This window comes from Zalophus californianus, chromosome 11 (genome assembly GCF_009762305.2).
Source record: "Zalophus californianus isolate mZalCal1 chromosome 11, mZalCal1.pri.v2, whole genome shotgun sequence".
Classification (NCBI taxonomy): Eukaryota; Metazoa; Chordata; class Mammalia; order Carnivora; family Otariidae; genus Zalophus; species Zalophus californianus.
Genome location: NC_045605.1, coordinates 74,595,718 through 74,619,527, shown reverse-complemented (window position 1 = coordinate 74,619,527; position 23,810 = coordinate 74,595,718). Strand labels below are relative to the sequence as shown.

The 23,810-nt window shown below is 35.0% G+C and overlaps 1 protein-coding gene across 4 annotated transcripts in view; it reads right to left on the bottom strand.

The window, feature by feature from the left end:
• The window catches only part of PRMT3 (protein arginine methyltransferase 3), a 138,458-nt gene that overhangs the window by 45,283 nt on the left and 69,365 nt on the right, over positions 1 to 23,810 (bottom strand). For all 4 annotated transcript variants that reach the window (XM_027578120.2, XM_027578117.2, XM_027578118.2 and 1 more), the window contains 3 exons: positions 22,781 to 22,859; positions 8,243 to 8,430; positions 5,532 to 5,618 (listed from right to left, as the gene is read on the bottom strand). In XM_027578120.2, the coding sequence (XP_027433921.1) occupies positions 5,532 to 5,618; positions 8,243 to 8,430; positions 22,781 to 22,859 (354 nt within the window). The remainder of the gene's footprint in view (positions 1 to 5,531; positions 5,619 to 8,242; positions 8,431 to 22,780; positions 22,860 to 23,810) is intronic.

The window sequence follows — 23,810 nt, the reverse complement described above, 5'->3', positions numbered from 1 at the left end:
AAATTATCCCAAAGTGAACTTCTTAAATGGCTACTAGACTTTAGTCTTTTCCTTCAATCTTCTCATCCTTGGAAACAGGTTTCCTCATTTAAAATAAAATCTTTTGGGGGGGGTTAAGTGTTTTTTTCTTCCTCATAGAATCTTGGCTAAAAAATTTAATTACCTAAAACTACAATTTTTCCTCCAGAAAATATCTCTTTTGTGCTCCTGTTCCCAAACCACTCTGTGTATATATCTAGACTCATAATTTTATAGTGATACTGAAATTTTCTTAGTCCCTGTCTCCTCTCACATAAGTGCCTTTTCAGGACAGAGAACAGGTTGTGTGTGTGTGTGTGTGTGTGTGTGTGTGTGTGTGTGTGTGTGTGTGTGTGTGTGTGTGTGTGTGTGTGTGTGTGTGTGTGTGTGTGTGTGTGTGTGTGTGTGTGTGTGTGTGTGTGTGTGTGTGTGTGTGTGTGTGTGTGTGTGTGCGCGCGCGCGCGCACGCGTGTTTGTGCAGATTTCAGACAAGAGCCTGGGACACAGTCAGTATTTAAAATTTGTTTAACAAACTGAAATGTCTGTTAATATAAATTCTTATATTAATGATCTTAAAAGTTTTGATAAAAAATTAAAAACCTCTCAGTACCTCTGTACTCATATTAATGTACTCTGATAAAATCCAAAAGACTTTATTGTAAGAGGTTTTTAAATACAAATATAAAAAAAAGTCTGCTAGTTTTTATTTACTCCAGTGGCTCATCTTTAATTTAGCAACTGTAGTAAAAGAAAAATGCCTAGGAAAAATGCTGTTCTTTGTTAAATGAGGTTTAGAAATATATTAAGGAAAGTTTATACAAACTGAACATTGTTGTACCAGTCACTGTTCCAGTGCATGCTAACAGAGATGTAGAATAAAAGAAAATATAATGCTGAAATTAATATACAGAAATGATTGCTCTAAGAGATAAGGTATCAAATAAAAATCTTTATGTCAGATTTATGTATGTAATCTCATAAAATCATATTAAATATTTTCCTTTTTAAGGTAAACAACTCATTTGTTATACAAAAGGCAGTATGAAGAGTCATTTAATGTATCTGCTTGCCTATATCTTTAAGGAGCTTATACAGACAGATGCCAATATAAATGCTGCTGGAACACAAAGGGAGAATATTATACAAATACATAAATGACATTAAAAATACACTAGAACTGACAAAATAAAACATATTAGTTCTAAATTGTATGGCTTTAAGCCACTGGCTTTTGAACACTTATAAACTTCCCATATAATAATGGACTTTATTGCTCATTTACTGCAAGGTCAGGCAGGCTATTGTGATAGACAGTCAGGTGCTAACTAAATTCATATCCCATCATAAAAGCAAAGGCAATTTGACCTAAACTGTCAATAATATATGATACTTAAAAAATGCTCAGAAAATCGCTGTGTATGTGCTACAAGTATTCACTGGAAAATTATCCTTTAACCAAGATCCAAGACACTTATATATGATTATTATGTCCTGTTAAATTCCCCAAAACATAAAAAAGTTTATTAATGCAAAACACATTAAAAATGCTATCAAATTTCTTCTGTGGTGTGTGTTGGTGGTGAAGACTGCAAAGAAAAGATGTTTTCTATTAAAGGTTCTGACAAACTTGAGAAAGCCATCTAAAAACACTATCAGTCTACAGCACACATGCTTTTGAAATTAAATGCAAAGGGGATGTTCTTAGCATCTTGTTACTTTGAAAAATCCAATTTCCTCTAATATTTTAATTAGGCTACAAATTTAGAATCTCATTAGAAATAAATGGTTATGCAGATATTTAAAATGGGCTTAACTACTCAGAGAAATCATCCATCTTACTTTTTGGCTATGCATTCAAGTTTTAAGCACAAGGAAGAAAGTATTTAATATATTTGAAGGTTTGTACTCAGCAGTACAAAAGCAGATACTTTTTTCTTTACTCTATCTAAAGAAGCCATACCTCTTTTTCCCCAAAGTAACTTTTTCCATCTCTTTGACATGCATTGCTTTTTTAAAATTATTTTTAGTATTTTCACTAATTCTTCTTATAATATAATGGAGAAACAAAGCTCCAATTAGGCACTCATCCTTTTTAATACCTTTGTTGTGGATTATTCCCAAGTAACCAGGCGAATAATCTATCTATTCAAAAGTAGACTCATAGACTAGGCTTGCATAATAGCTCCAGATGGTTGGTAGCAGAAGAGTGTAAGGACTTGGCACCACCTCAAAGAGCAAAAGATAGTTGGGAGTAGATATGGATGGATAGTTGGGATTCACCAATAATGAAACTGTAATAAAGGCATTACAGGCCACAAAACCTTACTCATGCCAGGCTCACGTTAGGGTAAACATGCTGGGAAGTAAAGAAAGTTCCTAAGACCAAATAACAATAAATATACTCTGAAAATGTGAAGGAAAAAAAATTCGAAGATCTACTTTCTCTCTGCAGCAAAGAGGATGGGATATGTGACTTATTTTATCATATAAATTTGTCACCCCTATCTCTGAGAAAGAGTGCATTTTGATCTCTTTCTCTCTCCCTACCAAAAATTGCTAGACTATTGGCTGAGAATCACATTATTCAGACCTGTTTCATATGCAACATGTTTCAGATTTTTCAGATCTGTTTCAAATGCAACAGGCTACCTCCTTTCTTCCACATCCTGAATATCTCATTCATAAGTTTCTGTATCTTCCTTTAATAGTTTGTACAATCCCACCAGAGTTTTTTGGGGGGTCAGGATATTTCATAAGACATAGTGATTTATTTTTCTTCACCCCCCCAAAAATGGGAATGTTAGTACCTGCTTCAAATGAAGCAGGTAAGAAGACTAAATGAAATAATGATTTTAAAGTGATTAGCACATTGTCTGGCATGCAAGTGTTCAATGACTTAGACATTATCACCAAGACAATTTATATTGACAAATTATTTGACAGAATGATTTCAGAAGGGTTAACATTGAATAAGTACTAAAATTTATATGTTTAGTACCTGGTGTGCATCCAATAAATATGGTTTGAAACTATACATTCCTCTCAAAGGTGAGTTACAGAAGTACATTTTTCAGCAGTGATCAGACATACACAAGTCCACTTCAACTTTCAGCCACCTTCTACCTAAACCCCAGACCTACCTCATTTCCAGACTTCTATATTAAAATCATTCAGGCATGTTGGGAATAAAAATATAAATCTAAAAGGCTCTTTACAGATATAAGGTAATATAACAGTTTCTTTTTCATTCATTTCTCTTATGGAACTCTGTACAGGAACAAATGCAGCAAGTATCTATTTGATTTGTTCTTTTATACAAAAATTTCTATTATAATTTTTGTGTTAAACAGACTTTACCAGCTTTTTTGTGTTTTATTTCTATTTTATTCTTTTAAATATACAGAATAAAACCAAGATCATTAAAGAAGTATAATTTATTTCAACATAAAGCTTCTTGTTCTCTATGTCAAATAACAAGAATAGAAAAGAATTCTATATATGCATTGTGAAACTCTTTCGTAGCATAACACTACTGCAGCTAAAACTACTTCCTAAGACTTTTTAATCGCTAGTGTACAACCTGACCTATGTGCAGCCAGAGGTGCTGAATGAAGATCTGTACAGAAGAACTGAACAGCATGACTTGGGCAGGGGGGATAGGAACAGGATGGTAGTGAAGAGTTCTGCTCATCTGGGGATGTCAGTGGGGCCTACCATTTACTGAAAGGGCCGAGGGCTCTAGGGTTTACATGGGCTGCAGTGGTACAGGCTGCTTTGTAGCAGGCTAGTTCTAAGATGCGGTTTAAGAGTATTTTGTCTATTCCTTTAGCTCTCCCAATGTGTCTGGAATTATGTTACCTAACTCTTCAGTAAATCACCTTTTGCTTTAAGAAGCTGATTTGGACTTTGTTGTCTGAAACTAAGAACCCTGACCAATAACCCAAAAAATAAAGAACATTTCAAAAAAACTCAGTAAACCCCTCTGTCTACATAAGGCTAAAAAATATGCACAACTAAAAACAGTTTTTCAGGTCTTCACTACAGTTTTACATTTGCTCTACTTTGATTCATGTGAAGGACACTGAAAGAAGATTTGAAATAATATTATTTAATAATACTGGTAATACGGCAATTTCTATCTAAGAATTCCCTTATAGATCGATCAACTGTCATTAATCAAGAGGTCTTTTTTAATTCTCAAGGATTACTAACATCAAACACAGAGCAAATCTAAGAGTTAAAACCTTTAGTCTGTAATTTCAATTGACCAAATCATTTCAGTTAATATAAAGGAAAACTGGAAAATCTGGGAGAAATGAATGGGAAAAATGAAATTTTGTTTTTATCAGTTAAATATAATGGGTGCCCTGAAATCATAAATCTGGGATCTAGATATTTACCTTTTAAAAACTGTAAAACCAATTTCAATGAAAAGAATTCCTCAAAACATCAAAGCACACTGTTAAACTCACTTGGATAGAAAATAATTATTGGATCAAAATGAACAGAAACAATTTTTAAGAAGCCATAAAATCTTTTGTATGTCTATCTTTTAAAAAATCACGTTCAAGAGTCCAAGTCAACATGACTATAATCTGTTTCACACAGTTACTGACCATACAGTTTTAGGTAAAATTTTAATTTTTAAGGTATAATTAGTATTTCAAAAACTATACAATTAATTTTTTAAATAATATAAATATTTATATCAATACCACCTATGTAAATTCATACTTTCTTAAGTACAGGCCCACATTTTATTAACATTCTGAGTCTCCTCGTAAAAAATATTGTTATCTTAGTATTAATATATATTTAGAAATTATTTGAGAAAGAAAAAAATTAAAATATTTTAATAACCTAACATTTCTGGCTACTTTGTAGGTGCTTCCACATATATTAATTCATTAATCTGTGTAACTAGTCTACAAGATAGAAATTATTGCCATTTTTCTTAAAACAGTTGATTAGTCTGAGGTACAGATTACCTAGGTAACTTGAGCAAAGTAACAAGCTAGTGAGTGGCAGAACCAAATGTGAATCCAGACTAACTTTTCTAATGCCCATTACACCAGGATGCTTCTTTAAAGAAAGGTATATCATCATTTATTATATTTTATACAGGAATATAAAATATTATACCAAATAAACATATTTTATTCCCATCTACATTGAGTGTTAAGAGCTATTAGGAGGTGTAGGACATGAACTTGTCTATGAAGATAAAGATGAGTGCTCTCAATTAGTTACATGAGAGGCAATAAGGAAGACTCTATAAAGAAAAATCATTGTGCAAACATGGTGTCCTACTACTTTCTCCTCTCAACTAAACTAACTTTTTTGAAGTCTACTGACCTATCAAAACAGATCCGTTCAATAGCCTAACAAAGGCAAAGACAGACTGTCGAGGGCAATAGTCTTTTTCATTTATCACAAGTCTGGTAATTAATTCATTAGCCTGCCAATCAACTGCACTGCTAGTGAGATTTGTGAAAAGAGATGAAACAGCTTACCGTGCATATGGATGTCTTTGTAATTTGCAGGGTAAAATTTGAAGAAAATTCCAAAGCTGAGACAGATGTTGTATGGCAATCTATTTGCTACCCATTAAAAAAGAGTGGAAGGAAGAATTTAGTAAAAATAGTGAAAACAAAACCAAAACCAAACAGATAAATATCCTTTTTTATGCAGTAAACCAATGTTTTGCAAAGTTTAATCATTCAAACCTCACTTCTGGAGTTGTTTTCAAATTTAAAGGCTACTAGCACTATCATTTAGTTAATTTTTGTATAAACCAAATTAGCATTTTTTTACTTAGACTTCTTGTAAGAACACTATATATCAAATCATGGCTCTGATGTGCTAAAGTTTTTCTAAGATACACTAAAATATTTTCAAATAAAATTCTTTTCTTGTTTTCCAACTAAAATCATTTTGTATACTACCAGTGGTACACATTTGCTATAAATTATGCATGGTAAGAGTCAACATTCTTATAGGAAATGCCAACTTGAAAACATAGGCTAATGAAAAGGATAAGGTGTTTTAGGATTCCTTTTTGGTAATTGCATTTGAAGAAAAGTTTGTTAGATATTAGGAAAAGCTGTAACGGATAAAATCAAAGAGCCAAACCAAGGAAGAAGATTTAACTCAGGAAAACAATGGCCAAAGAGCCTTATTTTCCTGTTCTGCCTTGGTTCAAGTCCTTCTTCACTTCACTATGGAGAGCAGATGGGGACAGGCCATGGCAGTGGGACAAGAGGGAGGCCATGAAGGCCTGACTTGCCATGAGTAGATTATGACATAGCATACACAATTCACAGGACTATATAACTGAGCCTCTTTTAAATAGCTTGAGAAAATTTTAAAGAAGTTATAGTGTGGTTGCCTTCTATTTGTAGAGGACTGTGGAACGTGGAACAAAATATATTTACCTAAACAAACAGGTAAATAAACATTGATTAATGTTTAAAAAAAAGAGAAAGGGTATGTGTACATTTTAAATACCTTCATTATCAGTCTAAAATTTTCTACTTCAACTATTTCTTCACAGCAGTTTTTGGCATTAAACAAAGAGCACTAGAGAGAAAAATGAGCCCCTTCCCCCAGTACCCTCCTCTTTTTTCACAGCCTTGAGGCTGAGTTGACTGAACTGTACACTCCTACCCATAATCAAAGAATACAAGTAAATCTCTTACTATCAGTGTACCAGAGCCCTCAACAGTACTATAATCATTAACCAGGCTATAGTTTTTTCTTAGAAGCTAAATGCAATTTTAATCAGCTTGCTCTTGTTGAGAAAATTTTTAAGTTTATTATTCTATGCCAACTTTAAATATTTTTTATCTATTAAGAAAATTAAATATTTATTGAATATCCATTTTATGCAGAGAACAATTACTGATGCTATGAAAGTGTGACTACAAAAAGCAATGTTCTGAACCTAAAACTGAACAAACTAAATTTATCTATTAAAACAAATTAAGGACTTTTTTTTTTTGAAGATTTTATTTATTTATTTGACGAGAGAGAGAGAGCACTAGTAGGCAGAGTGGCAGGCAGAGGGAAAGGGAGAAGCAGGCTCTCCACTGAGCAGGGAGCCGGATGTGGGGCCCGATCCCAAGACCCCAGGATCATGACCTGAGCCGAAGGCAGCCGCTTAATGGACTGAGCCACCCAGGCGCCCCGAAATTAAGGACTTTTTAAGAAAAGCAATGACTTGGGGCACCTGGGTGGCTCAGTCGGTTAAGCGACTGCCTTCGGCTCAGATCATGATCCTGGAGTCCCGGGATCGAGTCCCACATCGGGCTCCCTGCTCAGCAGGAAGTCTGCTTCTCCCTCTGACCCTCTTCCCTCTCCTGCTCTCTATCTCTCATTCTCTCTCTCTCTAATAAATAAATAAAATCTTAAAAAAAAAAAAAAGAAAAGCAATGACTTTTCACTGCAAAGTTATTATTTAACCTATGTAAATATGACCCAGCAAAATTCACAATAAAACTAGAGATTGGCATGGTGAACAATAAGATTTTATTTTATTCATTTATTATTTTTAAAAGATTTTATTTATTTATTTGACAGAGAGAGACACAGCGAGAGAGGGAACATAAGCAGGGGAGTGGGGGAGGGAGAAGCAGGCTTCCCCCGCAGCAGGGAGCCTGATGTGGGGCTCAATCCCAGGACCCTGGGATCATGAGCTGAGCGGAAGGCAGATGCTTAACAACTGAGCCACCCAGGCACCCCAACAATAAGATTTTAAAACACAAAAGGAATTAACTGAGAAATGTGAACAGAGTAGGGCTTTAGTTTCATAGGCAAATTTACTGTAATTACTTAATTTGAAAAGGTGGAAGAAATTTGAATGTGAGATGTTAAACTGTGTAGAATATATGATATGAATGAATAATCTGGCTGTAAATGAGAAATTATAACAAGGCCAGGGAGGTGGTGATGAAGCAGAAATGATAATATAGAAGGACTTTTCGCCTTCAAAACCCCTCAGTATAAGGAACTGCGATGTACAGAGAAGTGATTCCAAAGGATGATATAGTCAACTGGTAAATACTGTAACCTCAAGGTACATTAGACTGGTTAATATAGGAAGAATAATCACTGTTTTGAAAGACCATATATAATATCAATATGTTAATTTCAAATACTGAACTCATAAATGAAAACTAGTAAAAATGGCAATTCTGTTAAAATAAAACTGGTAAAAAACACCTACCTTAATACTACAAGCATCTGAAATAAGAGTCTTCGGATCTAAAACTTCCACAACAGCTTCTGGAATAACTGCTTTCTTCATACAGGACATGTTGAAGCCATAAACATTATCCCAAAAAGCAATTCTATCAGCATGTTTATTCATATCACTTACTGCCACAAGGCTGATAGTGCAAATATCAGGGTAGACTGTAACAGATAAAATACTCAACAATTTATCATTATCTCCGTTTGTGGCAAAATATACTTACTTAAAGGCTAAATATAAATCCCAAAATCATCAGTATGAATTACTAGCAACTGATTACTAGTAGTGGGGGATTAATGGAGGTATAGGTCAGGGAAAGTAACCAAGTTCTATCTAGTAGCCTCTTTTTTTTTTTTTTAAGATTTTATTTATTTATTTGAGAGGGAGAGAATGAGAGACAGAGAGCACAAGAGGGAAGAGGGTCAGAGGGAGAAGCAGACTCCCTGCTAAGCAGGGAGCCCGATGTGGGACTCGATCCCGGGACTCCAGGATCATGACCTGAGCCGAAGGCAGTCGCTTAACCAACTGAGCCACCCAGGCGCCCTCTAGTAGCCTCTTTAAAAAAAAGATTTCCATTACAGTGATGGCAAGATTAAAATAAGGATTTCAATGATGGGTTATTACAATAATTAAAGCAAGAGAGCATAATTGAATAAACCAGAAATGAACATATTTGTTAAACTTACAATATGCTAACTTTAAAAAGATACTAAATCTTTATACATTACTCTGAAACATGTAGAGACAAATCATTTAAAAAGGGGCAATTAATGGTGATGTAATAAATACTAATAAAGGGGAGGTATAAGGTACTGAGGGAGCTCACAGCAAAAATAGCTAATTCAGATTTGGCTATAGCAGGGGTGTGGGTATTTTTTTTTTATAAGATTTTATTTATTTATTTGACAGAGAGAGACACAGCGAGAGAGGGAACACAAGCAGGGGGAGTGGGAGAGGGAGAAGCAGGCCTCCCGCAGAGCAGGAAGCCCAATGCGGGGCCTGATCCCAGGACTCGGGGATCATGACCTGAGCCGAAGGCAGACGCTGAATGACTGAGCGACCCAGGTGCCCCAAGGGTGTGGGTATTATATGAGAATTGAAGACCACATAAATTAGGAGTGGGGAGGGAGTTTTTAGGCAGAGTGAGCAGTGTGCATATGGGGTCACAATTAATATACACTCCAATGTAAGAGAGTGAGATATAAGACTATAAAGGTAAGCAGGGAGCAAAGAAAACATGGCTGGATAAACCATGTTAGTAAACCGGATTTTATTCTAAGAATAATGACAAGCCTGTGAACAATTTTACATAGGGTAACAACCTGATCAGATTTTGGTTTTGGAAAAGCCAGATGGAGTACAATGTGGAGAATGAATGGGAAGATGCAAATTAAGACAAAGACTAAACAAGAGATAGTTGTAATAACCCGCATGATCTGCAGTAGAGCAATGGCTGTGGGAATGGAAAGGGGGAGATATAAACAGCTGACCCTTGAACAACACGGGTCCATTTACACATGGATTTTTTTTTAAATAAATACAGTACAGTACTATAAATGTATTTTCTCTTATGATTTTAATAACATTTTTTCTCTCGCTTACTTTATTGTAAGAATACAGTGTATAATACATATAACAGACAAAATGTGTTAATCAGCTGTTTATGTTATTGGTAAGGCTCCTAGTCAACAGTAGGCTATTAGTAGTTAAGTTTTGGGGGGAGTTAAAAGTTATAGATTTTTGACCACATAGGAGGTGGGGCAGGTGATGCCCCTAACTCCCACATTGTTCAAGGGATATTGAGGAGGAAGAACTCACAGGATTGGCTGGCTGTGGAGGTAATGAAGAGGGAAGAGTCATGGACAAGTTTTTAGCTTCAGCAGCGGGGCAGATCTTGGTATTAACCCTTACATTAGAGAATAAATAAGGGCAGAGTCAAGAGGAACAAAAGAGTTCAGTGCTTATGGGACAAATGGGTAAAAATATCCAATAAGCAGCAGAATAAACAGGACTGAAATTTAAGAGATGATCTGGGTTCAAGATATAAATTTGGGATGATGATCATATGAATGGAAGTGTAAGTTACGGGAGCTCATGAGGTCATCTCTCCCTAGATGGTACTCCCAAGATGAGTACCAGAATCTGAGGGATGTGTAGAAGGGAAGGAGGCTGATAATAAATGGCTGAGAAGCTGGGGCCACCAAAGCAAGAAGAAAACCAGGAGAGTAAGTATTAAGAGAGATGACAGAAGAGTGATTCAGGAAGAAACTATTCTAATAACAAGGGTAAAAAGTCTGTATAGCACCAAATTAAAAAAAATAATATTGGGGGTGCCTGGGTGGCTCAGTCGGTTAAGCGTCTGCCTTCGGCTCAGGTCAGGAACACGGGATCCTGGGATCTAGCCCCACATCAGGTTCCCTGCTCACCGGGGAGCCTGCTTCTCTCTCTCCCTCTGCCCCTTCCCTCCCCCACTTGTGTTCTCTCTCGCTCACTGTGCTCTCTCTCTTAAATAAATTAATTAATTAAAAAATATTTTTCTCTGACAAATAAATAACAAAATTAATTTTGTCCTTCAAATAAAATTCAGGGGATTCATGAATTAAAGTAGAAATCACATTTTCTTATATCAATAAACTGAAAACAAGTACATATGTACCAAAGAAATGCACAAAAGAAATAATTCCATGATTATTAACTAGTCTTTAAACAGCAGAGAAATAAGCCTCCCCTTCTGCCAAACTTTGTTTCTATCCACAGCCTTAGGAATTTATTATTCAATGACAGCAGCACTAAATTATCTTCCTAATAAAGCCCATGATAAGATCTCTTGGCATCAAAGCAATTGCTCCTTTCAAGCCTGACGTGTGCGATACCCAGAAAAAATACTTGCGTGCTATGTCACTGATAAGAAGTTTCTCAAGTCCTCCCTACAGGGGCATGTGAGGCAGATGTGATAGCTGCACTGGGCTAGAGTACTGGGTATGGGGCTAGCATGGACCGTTGAGTTACTTCTCCGGTCCTCCTCTTCCACCTACACAGGGTAAGTCTCTTGACTGTGTTTAAAATCCTGACTAATAGAAATTCTTCGAGGTATCTGATTTGTTGCTGACTATGCTGAACCAGCAAGAGCTTGAGCTACAGGAAAGCATGTTTAGTTTCTTGAACCAGATCCTCAGATGGGAAACACTGAAGCAGAAACAGAATTCTAAAGTAACTTTAGATATCTGGCAACTTCTTTATGGATCTTTTGTTGGACTTAGTAAGACAATCATACAAGTTTCCCACATTTTGCCCTGTAACTCCATCCTTAAAAAGGAATATAGTTAGGGTACAGATCAGGGATCAGCAAACATTTTCTGCAAAGTAACTATTTCTGGTTTTGTGGGCCATATGGTCTTTGTTGAAACTATTTATCTTTGCTGCTAGAACTGTGAAACCAGCCACAGACAATATGTACATAAATGAGCTTGGCTATGTTCCAAGAAAACTTTATCTACAAAAACAGGCAGCAAGCCAGATACGTATATCCCTGATATAGATGTGGGAGAAATGGATGAGGGAGGTCATTATCAGAGCCACCATATTGTACTACTTCAGGGAGTGCCATTCACACTATAGTCTATGGGAAACTGAATATCCTTCTGAGTCTTGTAGTGCACAGACATTCAAGTTACTTAACATAGCTCAGAGTTCTTTTATTTCAGATATTATTAAAAATCTTAGTGAAAAATTTAAAATATCATTAGTCAGGGGCTGGCAAACAATGGCCCATGGGTCAAATTCAGCCCCCTGACTATTTCTGTAAACAGTTTAACTGGAACATTGCTACTCTCATTTATTTACCTATGGTCTATGGCTGCACTGTGTTCTAGAGGCAAAGCTGAGTAGTTGGAACAGAGACTGGAGGGCTTACAAAGCTGAAAATATTTATTGTCTGGTTTTTGTAGAAAAAGTTGGCCGACCTCTGGCTCTATATCAAGCACTATGATATACTAGTAATATTACTAAGAAATAAGGATAACTTTTTCACAAGGAAAAACTACAATTTACTAAAATAAATTTAAAAAACTTTAAAAATATTTTGGTAAGAAGAAACGGAATATGACTTTACTTTTTCTAGTGTTGAGGTACATTTTTCAAGGTAGTTATATTTCACAAAGATACAGAAAATTATGGTTTCTTTATTTGCTAGCATTTAGAAATGAAATTATTTTTTATCTTTGTTAGTAAGAGGTATGAATATTCATAAAGGACCTGTAATCAGTGTTACAGGTCAGTTTAGTTCCATATCCACCTCCTCACAGCTGGCTAAAATTTTGGGCCACCTGCCAGAATCTTGACTAACCCTTTACCTTCACATTCTGACACATTTGTCATTTGATTTTTGTCCGATAGAAGCATAATTGAGTAATTATACCTTCTTGTAGGTGAAATTAACAAAGCGCTGATTGGACAAAGCACCCTCTTAACAGACCATTTATAAATTCATGGCTTTGACATCTGTGTCCTTCTCGATTCACTGCCCAGAATTCATTTGTCACTAGAACAGCTCACATGGTGAATAGATAAAGATGGGAAATCCTTTATCCCTTAGAAATGCCTCACAAACTTTGGGACACTAAAGGGTAAAACTGAGATGCATAAAGAAACAATTCCTAGTAAGTACTGGCATCACTGCATGTATATAAATAACCAGAGAGTAAAAAGGTTTAGAACAAAAGGAGATAATAAGTCAAAATAAACTATTCTTTTCACAATACACGCTAACAATATGGAGAAAGATTTTAGTAAATTAACAGTTAATGACAAAATGATTGATATGTATAAAGGGAAGTATACTACTAAGCTACTAAATCAGCAAAAATTCTGAAGTTGAATAAGCTTAAAAATCAATTTCCAATTTATTTATTTATTTTTTAAGATTTTATTTATTTGACAGAGAGAGACACAGCGAGAGAGGGAACACAAGCAGGGGGAGTGGGAGAGGGAGAAGCAGGCTTCCCGCAGAGCAGGAAGCCCGATGCGGGGCTCGATCCCAGGACCCTGGGATCATGATGTGAGCTGAAGGCAGACGCTCTACAACTGAGCCACCCAGGTGCCCCTCAATTTCCAATTTATATAATAAGGATGTCTTAAAAAATTAATTCTTATTTGGAAATTGGAAACATTTTCCCATCATTAACTTATAGTGACTAGGCCCAGCTTAGCTAGCTGCAATATACACTGAAAAATTATGTATTGAAAAACAGTAGAAAATGATACTACTGCAACATCACTGAACAAAACAAAAATAACAAATGTGGGAAAAACGCAGATTTAAGATAAGAAAGTAGACAGTGAATTATGGAAACACTAAAGGAAATCTCCAAGCACTATGAACCACAAGCAGTGGCTGATTACCCTGAGTTGAACTATGTGAAAGTCAAGTCTTGATAGCATGATGCTTAAATTCATTTCAGTACTTTTATAAGGTATAAACCTAACACTAATCTCATTTTGCCAGCTATAGTTCACTTCACTGTAAATCTATAGTTTACCAGACGTAACTCAGGAGGGGAATTAACCTTTTTGAGCAACCACTTCATTTCAAGCATCCCATTTAATGATTTTGATTCTATAAAGCTAGATTTATCTAGCTTCTAATCCTTTTACAGATAAGAAAACTGAAGTTGGTAGCAGTACAGTACCTTGCCCAAATTACCAGTCTTAATCAGCTAACTAGGTTAACTAGTTATCTGACAAAGCAGGGATTCAACATAAGGTCTACTTGTAAAATCCATATGCTTTCCATTATGCATGATGCTACATTTTATGCTTTTCAAATGGAAGAAAGGGAAAGAGGAACCCCATTTTCCCAAGGTAAATGGGCACTTGTTGAAAGAGAAAGAGGAAGGTGAAAGGGGTTGAGAAAGACTGGAGATTAATAAAATTTCAGGGCAAAGTGAGGAAAATGGAAACATTCAGCTTTACTTACTTATTAGAGCTGAGTTAAGGAAGGAGATCATGGTACAAAAAGAAACACTAAAAAGGAAAGCAAGCTAGTAGAAACGAGGGAGCAGTGAGTAAGCTGTGCAGTCCAGCTTTCCACATAAAGTATAGCTAGGAAGGGACAGAAGCACATGGGGACTTTGTAACAGAGGCAGTTTATTAGCACAGATCAGGTTTCCAATGCAAATTCGCAGAACTGTGGAGAGAGACAGAACTATTGGTGAAGCATATACACCTATATATCTGGCACTCTTTTTAGCTGCCCCCTTCTGAACTATTTGTGAAATTCTCTATGTTACAAGGCAGGGTCAGCCTCCCTCTATGGAGGCTGAAAATGACAGAAGCTTGCTTTCCCTCTCTCCCTTGTAGGTTAGGCATGCACATATGACCTATATCCACAAATGAATGATAAGCACCTAAAATTCTGGCTACTTCTCAGAGGCAGAAATGCCTACTGTTGGTAAGATCAGCAATGTAATATGTCAGCTAGTGCCAATATTAGGGTAGTGGTATTACTTCTAAACCGGCCTGTAACATAATTTTAAAACATTATTCCTGGCTGTATAACCTTCCAGCCTGGTTTTCTAGTTCTCACAAAAACTTAATAAGCCACCCTACCTACTTTTTAATAAAGTCCTACTCTGTTGAATAGCCAAGATAGATTTCTATTTCTTCCAACAGTAATCTCGAGTGATACAAAGGAAAATATATATTTCAAATAAATTCTAAAACAAACAAATTCTTAAAATAGGACTCCTCCTACATTTTGGTTCAAAAGGATCTGATGTGGGGCCCAAACATCCATATTTTTAACAAAAGGCCCAGTGATTATGATGGTCTGTCAAGATCAGAAAACAGTAAGTTAGGAACTGACGGCCTTGGTAATTGTGCATTGTACTGGACGTAGTCCTCAACTTCAAAATCTTGATAATTACAACTCAAAGATGTATATTCTGAAGAACCCCAGAAGAAATGTGAGTCTAGTTTTGTGAGGGAGAAAAATCTTTCATTTTGCTTGTGATAAAGGCAGTAAAAACAACATTTTTTTCTACTAATATGGAAGAAGATATCTCCTATGATGACCTCCTAAATGTTCTATGCAACAATTATGATTTTACAAAACTATTACCAGTTCTGAGGAAGTTTCAAAGAAATGAATTATTTCTATATGCTCCTATCAGACCACAATTTTAATCTGACCCATTCCTGAGAATGTCAACCCTGATTACTTGATGAAGGTGGAGACTGCTATGCTTCTACACTGAAATTTACTCTTTTTGTAGTTAGTAGCTATTTTGTGGGGAGGTTCTTTGAAACTAGGTAACTATCCCATTGTTAATCAAACTTTCAGATTATTCATTCATTCATTTATTATTTTAAAGATTTTATTTGTTTATTTGACAGAGAGAGACACAGCAAGAGAGGGAAAACAAGCAGGGGGAGTGGGAGAGGGAGAAGCAGGCTTCCAGTGGAGCAGGGAGCCCGCTGAAGGGCTCGATCCCAGGACCCTGGGATCATGACCCAAGCCGAAGGCAGATGCTCAACGAGTGAGCCACCCAGGCGCCCCCTCATTTATTTATTTATATATCAATGGACTTGTTTCCTATTTTATTCAAAGAGTTACAGCACCTCCCACCCCACAAATTAAAGGTAGAAAGTATGGAATGGTAGAAGTAAAAAACTGTATTTGCAAACAACATGACTGGTCACATAGAAAAGCCTAAGGAATTTACAAAACAACTACTAGAACTATCAAGTAAACTTAGCAAGGTCATAAGATACAAGGTTAATAAACAAAAATCAATTGTATTTTTGTACTGGTAGTAGACAACTGAGAAATGAAATTTAAAAATTTCCACCTGTAAAAATGACAAAAAAATTTAAATACTTCAGAATAAACTTAACAGGGGCGCCTGGCTGGCTCAGTTGGCTGAGCGTCCAACTCTTGATTTCAGCTCAGGTCATGATTTCAGGGTCGTGAGATTGAGCCCTGTGAAGAGCTCCATGCTCAGTGCAGAGTTGGCTTGATACCACCCCCACCCCCGTCCTGCTCGTGCACACACAACACACACACTCTCTCTCTAAAAAGATTTTTTAAGAAAGAATAAACTTAACAGAAGATGTGAAAAATCTCTAAATTGCAAATTACAAGATAATGCCAAGAGAAATTAAAGAGTTTAAAAAATGAAAAGATATATTGTGTTTATGGTTTGGAAGACAAAACTGTTAAGATGCTAATTACTCTCAAGTTGATCTACTCATTCAAGCCAATCCTATCATAATTCTAGCAATCTTGTTAAAATTGATAGATTGACAGATTCAAAACTGGTAAGATTATAAAATTTATTTTAAAAAAACATACACACAGACACACACACAAGGACCAAACTGCCAAAGCAATTTACAGTAAATAATTATTATGGTATTGATGGAAAAAGAGAATTACAGATCAAATGAACAGAATACAAAAATATACCCACACATATATGGTCAATTAATTTTCAGCAAAGATGCCAAGCAATTTATGGTAAAGGATAATCATTTCAACAAAGAGTGCTAGAACATATTAACATCTATCCTTACCTCATGCCATAGACAAAAATTAATTTGAAATGAACCATAGCCCTAAATGTCAAAGCTGTAACTTCAAGATAAACACAGGAGTATACAGTGAAACCTTGAGTAAGACAAAGATTCCTCAGATTGGACATTTTTCTTAATAGGGCAGAGACTGAGGACATTTTTATTTTTTTTTTAATATTTTATTTATTTATTCATGAGAGACAGAGAGAGAGAGAGAGAGAGGCAGAGGGAGAAGCAGGCTCCCAAGGAGCAGGGAGCCCGATGTGGGACTCGATCCCAGGACCCTGGGATCATGACCTGAGCCGAAGGCAGACACTTAACCATCTGAGCCACCCAGGCGCCCACTGAGGACATTTTTAAAAGTCATCTGTATTCCTTTTCTGTGAGCTGCCATTCAATTCTTTGCTCAATTTTCTATTGAGTTTGTGGTCTTATTTGTAGGATCTATTTAAGTGTTAAGGAGATTAGCTTTTTGTTGGTGACAGGAATTGAAAATTTTTTCAGTCTGTACTTTCTTGTGTAACTTTGCATATGGCGTACGCTGTCATTTAGAAATTTATTTATATAATCAAATTTATCAATCTTTCTTTCAATAAAGGCCTCTGAATCTAAGTTCTTATTTAGAAAGTTTCCCTCCCCAACTTTGTATGTCTCCTTCCGGTATTTTTATCCTTTTTTTTTTGCACTTAATCTTGACTCATGTAATATTTATACTGTGTGGATTTTTTACTTTATAATTTATTGTGTTTTTTTTTTTTAATATTTTATTTATTTATTTGACAGACAGAGAGAGTGAGCACGCACAAGCAGGGGAGGAGCAAAGGGAGGGGGAGAAACAGACTCCCTGCTGAGCAGGGAGCTTCACACAAGGAGACTCAGGGCTTGATCCCAGGACCCTGAGATCATGACCTGAGCTGAAGGTAGACACTTAACCTACTGAACCACCCAGGAGCCCCTATGTTTTCTTTTTTTTAACACAGAGGGCTACCTAACTGTCTCAACATAATTTACTACAGTAAATTATATGATATACCATATATTATTTGGTTTATACCAGGATTCTCAATTCTGTTCAATTCATCTGTCCATTTAAGAACATTGTTTTAATTATTGAGGCTCTGTAATGTTTTAAATTTGGTAGCACAAGTCTTTCTGTCCCCTGCTCCCCCTGCCAGTACCCTTCTCAGTTTTCCTTGCCATTACTACCAAAAAATTTAAAAATCCTAATTAAAAACACCAAAGCTGTTTGTTGGAATTACATTACAATTTTATAAAATTTATCCTATAAAAATATCAAATATTTTTGAGCATAATTAACTCTCATGTACTTATCTATCTTCAACAAATGTCAATGGTTTTGGATTACACTAAATTTTAAATTAATTTTGGGAAAATCAGTATCCTTATGGTACTGATTCTCTTTTTCTAAGAACATCTATCTTTCCATTTATTTATCTTCCTTCTTTTAGTAGTAAAGCTGCTGGCATATAAGTTTTGCTTATTTCTAATGATGTTATTTTGTAGCTCAATAATGTACTAAATTATTTTATTATTTGTTATCATTTTTCAGTTGATTCACTTGAAGTGCCTCGGTTTGAATCAGAGAATCTATAAATAGAATTAGTTTTCTCTCCTTCTTGATTTATCTTCTATGTTCTTTCTCTTTTCTAATAGCACTGACTAGTACCTCTGGTAAAATATTAAAAAATGGTGTAATAGTAGCCACCTAAATCCTGTTTTGACTATAGAGGAAATGTTTTTAGTATTTCCCCATTAAACATGATACAGATTTTCACCTGACATAAATATACTTTGCCATATAAGCCAGTGTCTGATTATTCATATTTTCTCATTAAAAAAAATCAAGAGTGTAAATTGTATTTTGTCAAAAACCTTTTAAGTATCTAAGAATATGGGCATGATTTTATGCCTTAGCTCTAAGTCCTACTCATATGATTGATTATATAATATTTTGCTCTAATTTTCTCTCCCTGGTATCAATAACACCATGATTTCTACTTTCATTTTGAGGGCATTTGCTTAACTATCTTTTTTTCATCCTTTTAACTTTTCCAAATAATTTTGTTTTAGATGTGCCTCTCTAAGTATATAAAATTGGGGTTTTTTTGGTGATCCAAACTGAAATTCTTTTTCTCTGAATAAGTGAGTTTAACCCATTTACATTGATGGATACGAAAAACATTTTTTGATCATACTCTACCATTTTATGTTTTGTTTTTTTTTTGTATTTGTAATTTCTGTTTTCTTTTGTTTTTAAGTAGTTCACTACATGGTCTTTTTTACTTTTTCCTCAGTATTAGTTCTTATATTTAGGAAGTTTTGTGTTTTTGTTTTAGTAGATAACTTCGTAATTACATTATAGAATACCTTTGGTACTCTATTTTCAACACTATTTATTAATCTCCTATCAAGAACAATGATAAAATTAGTATATTTCTTTATTCCTCCCCTTCTCTTTTTTTCATAATTTTTTTTTAAAACTCAAAAGGTAGATGTATTGATGATACTAACAGCAAATACAGAGGTGGGCACAGAGTTAGTACACAGCTTTAATATATTTTTTGGGAGTTAGAAATCAAACCATGTCATAATCCAATTGACTTCAAGGTGGGAAATGGTACTTCACTTTTTTTTAAATGTCACTTTTATTAACGTATAATTTACACGCAATAATAAAACTTGCTCTTTTTGGCTTTTTCGGTGTATTATTCTACATGATTTGATAAACACATACACAGTCATGTAATCGCCACCACAATCAAGATATAGACAGAATCTTTCACCACAAGCTTCACCACTAAATTTAATCAATAGTATTATTTTAATATTAACTCTGTAGTGCTAAATTTGCTTACAATTCTATTACTTGATTTGTCACCTTTAAATAAGAGTCCATGTATTCCTGCTATTAAAGATAATGCAACTCAAGTATATACACTTCTTCCTACCTTCCTCCTGCATTCTCATTCCAATTTTTGTAAAATACAGTATTTGACATTGTTAGGGTATAAAATACATACATTCTTTGTAGTCATCCTAAAACATACATTTGTTTTTGTCTTAATTCTAGTTGTAAAAATATGCATAGGTCACAGTGTATCTTTCTTTCCCCCCAATTTTTAATTTAAATTCCAGCTAGCTAACATACAATACAATATTAGTTTCAGGTATAGAAGTTAGTGATTTATCACTACATACAACACCCTGTGCTCATCACAAGTGCCCCTTCTTATACCCATTGGGTATTTAACCCATTCCCCCCACCCACAGCAAATCATTTCCTTAGTTTTCCTCTTTATCTATATCCTAGCTGAATGTAAAACACTACAGTTTCTGAACACAACTAGTGCTTTATAAATCTTAGCTAAAAATAGTAGAAGCAATCTTTAGTAAATACATTTTCATTAACTTTATAAAATTATTTTTATTAGTAGTAACAGCAGTAAATGAGTACCTCCAAAATACTGCAGAATTTGCTTGGTGATAACAGGGAGAAGAAATACTTTGGCTGACTGTGTTTTATAAAGGACTTCCTTCATACCATTGTATATATAGTGAGACATAAATTGAACGTAAATTCATGGAAAAATATCAGTTGTGGTCCCTTCATGCTTTTACGAATCTTTAATATTTTCCCTCTCTCATAATTCAATCATTCTTTCTAAAATCATTACACTAATTGCTTAGTAAATCTTTCTTTTAGAAAAAACATAAAGAAAAATTTGCTTTGTAACAGAAGAATGAGCACCTAGATGACTGGAGATATTCATCAGGCATACTCAAACACAAAATAAGCTAAATAGTCTACTTCATGTTACTCATTTCTGACTTTGCCTTCTTTTCTCTTAAAAGCAACATTCAATAGCACAGCCTAGGCAGTTAAATGCTGACCTCTCAATATGCCTCCAGATTACCTTAGTGCTAATATTAGGTACATAAAAATATGAAAAGAACTAGACTTAGGAGCCTCCACTTTATCCCTGATGATGGGAAATACTCTGCTACTGTTTAATCAACTATAACCTCATTATTTTCATGCTGTAAGTTCTTAATGAATTTCATCGAGAGTTCAATTTAAATATATTAAGTTGCTGTCAGTCCTTCAGTAAGATCAATGAATACCATTCAGGGAGGTGTGGAAACAGTTTCTTGAATCTTCCCTAGAACTTCAAGGTAAGAATCAGATTCAATAAAGTACACTTTAGTAGGGAAACAAAAAGGAATGTTGAAAAGAACACGAATATTGGAATTGGCAGATCTCAGTTTTTAAAAAAAATAGTCAAGGCTTGACCACTTAATATGTGTCCTCTAGGACACCTTTGTTTCTAAAATTCAAAGGGCTGTTGTGAGGATTAGACATGTAATAATATAAATAAAAGTATAGTTTTTGGCAGCTAGTAGACAATCAACAAATGGTAGATAATAATTAGTTTCAGTCATTAAGTATAAGTCATTTAAAAAAAGCCACTGCAACTATAAAAAGATATAGCCAATTTTTGTAGGGTAAAGTATATCTAAAAATTCTAGCCAGGTTCATGTCAGAGATCAGTAATACATCTTGAAATGCTTGCAGAAAACATAGTGATAAAATAAATCAAAGTATTTTGAAAAAGATAGGCAAACCATTTAAAAGCTATTATAAAAGACTTCTATTGTACTGGAGAATTTTCTGTGCTTTAGGTTTTGGCCTCACTGATTTTTACTGTACCATAATTGCCAAAGTGATTTCACAGAATATGGATGGGCAAGAGGCATAACTATGATCAGGTGCTTTATGTCACTAGTTCAAAATGTCCAATTTTCATCTATTTTTTTAATAATAATTTTTTAGATTTTAGATTTTATTTATCTATCTGAGACAGAGAGAGAGAGAGAGCATGAGGGGAGGGGAGGGAAAGGAAAGGGAGGGGCAGAGGGGCAGGGAGAAGCAAACTCCCCACTGAGCAGAGCTTGATCCCAGGACCCTAAGACCATGACCTGAGCTGAAGGCAGACGCTTAATCAACTGAGCCACCCAGGCGCCCCTTTACATAACAATTTTACCAACTGTACTCTGACCACAGAAACCATTTGTTGATCTTGAAGCTTTGAGAAAGTGAAGGTTCAGGGAGAGATGAATGAAGGGAGACAGATGCTATTCAATTCAGTTTTAATGATTTGATTAAATAAACTTACATGATGCTCTATCTATGTTCCAGGAGCAGTAGAGCTTGTTCAAGAGTAAAAGATGGACAAAACATAATCCCTGCCCTCAAAAGGACTGTTTGTATATAACTGTTCATAGCAGAAGGCTTATAAAAACACAATCTCAAAACATACTCTCATTTAGAGTATACAGAATTAATATGAGAAAGCTTTCTAAATTTATTGCGATCTAATAAAAATACTGATAAAAAAGTCCAGTATGTCCAGTATAAAAGTACTGATTGGGTATGCTGCACTTCATAAACTTAGTAGAAACCAATCACTTTTTAAATGTTCTCATTAAATCACAGAGATGACAGGTTTATATATTTCGTGAAGTCATGGAAAATTTTCCAGTACAGTAGGTAATAGCCAACCTAGTATGTAATACTCTATTGGGGAAAAAAAAAGACCAAATGTCATAAGGATTAAAAATCAAAAGGGGTTTCTGTTAGATTTTCATTTCAACAGCAAATAGCTTCCAAAGCTAGTCCTACCACTAGTATTTTTATAAAAAGCATTCTTGAGATACCATTAACTTGAAGTCCTGCATATCTTCTATAATGTTCTACTACCAACAGTATAGTAAACGACTGTCTTCAAGCTTCATCTAATGGAAACATCTTTCATTTCTATTGGGAATTTTTTCAGTCATGCATAGTTTATTTGAAATCCAAAGGTTCACTTGATTCTGCCAGACTGAAATTACATTATTAAAACTAGAATTTTTACTCACCTGATCCTCCTTTTGCCAAGTATTTGTTCTTCGCATAAAGGACAGAATCTAACATAGACTCAAAAAGAAGAAAATAGCCCTGCATAAAAAACATAAAAAAAAAAAAGATTTAGAAATGTGTAATCAATATCTTCATTAAGTATATCAATTTAAATATCTGGGCTACTCTTTTTACAAAAGATATGCTTTTGAATCTACCACATAATTTTCTGCAAAGTTTGAAGTTACTTTTTGCATTAAATTCTCCAAGTACATTTAAAAAAATCAGGTCAGGGTATAAAGTGGACCCAGAAAGTTTATTATGGTCGAATGTACTGAACCTTCTTAATCTGTGCTTCCACTTTCTAGACCATTGTTTCTTCCTCATTAAAAGGAAAATCTGAGATAGAAATTGTTAATGTACCCTCTAACTCCCTGGAATATTGCAATATTAATTCAGACAGTGGTTCTCAACCAGATTTCTGTCCCCTGGAGGACATCTGGCAATGTCTAGTGCCATTTTTGATGGTCACAACTCGGAGGGAAGGAAGGGTGCTACTGGCATCTAGTAATATAAAGCCAAGAAATGCTGATAAACATGCTACAATGCACAGGAAGTCCCACAACAAAGAACTGTCCAGTCCCAAAAGTTGAAGGGCTAAGGTTAAGAAAGCCTAAGTCTAGAACAGCGTTTCCCAGAGCTTCCTGCCCAGTGACTTTCTCTTTCGTTAAAAAAAAAAAAAAAAGGAAGGAAGGAAATCTTTAAGAAACACCAGATGCTTTATCCTCATCTTGAGATTCGTAATGCACATTAGCACACTGACAGATCTGGGTAGTGTTATGGTAAAAAGGTCTACTGAACATATCTTAACCATGTTCATAATGCACATTAGCACACTGATAGTTCTGGGTAGTGTAAAGAGGTCTACTGAATATATCTTAACCGTATCTTAACGTAACATGGTTACGTTTGTAGGTTTGCCTACAAATCTTTTTTTTTTTTTTTTTTTTCCTATTTTACACCTATCAGTATCTTGCACAACTAGTGTTC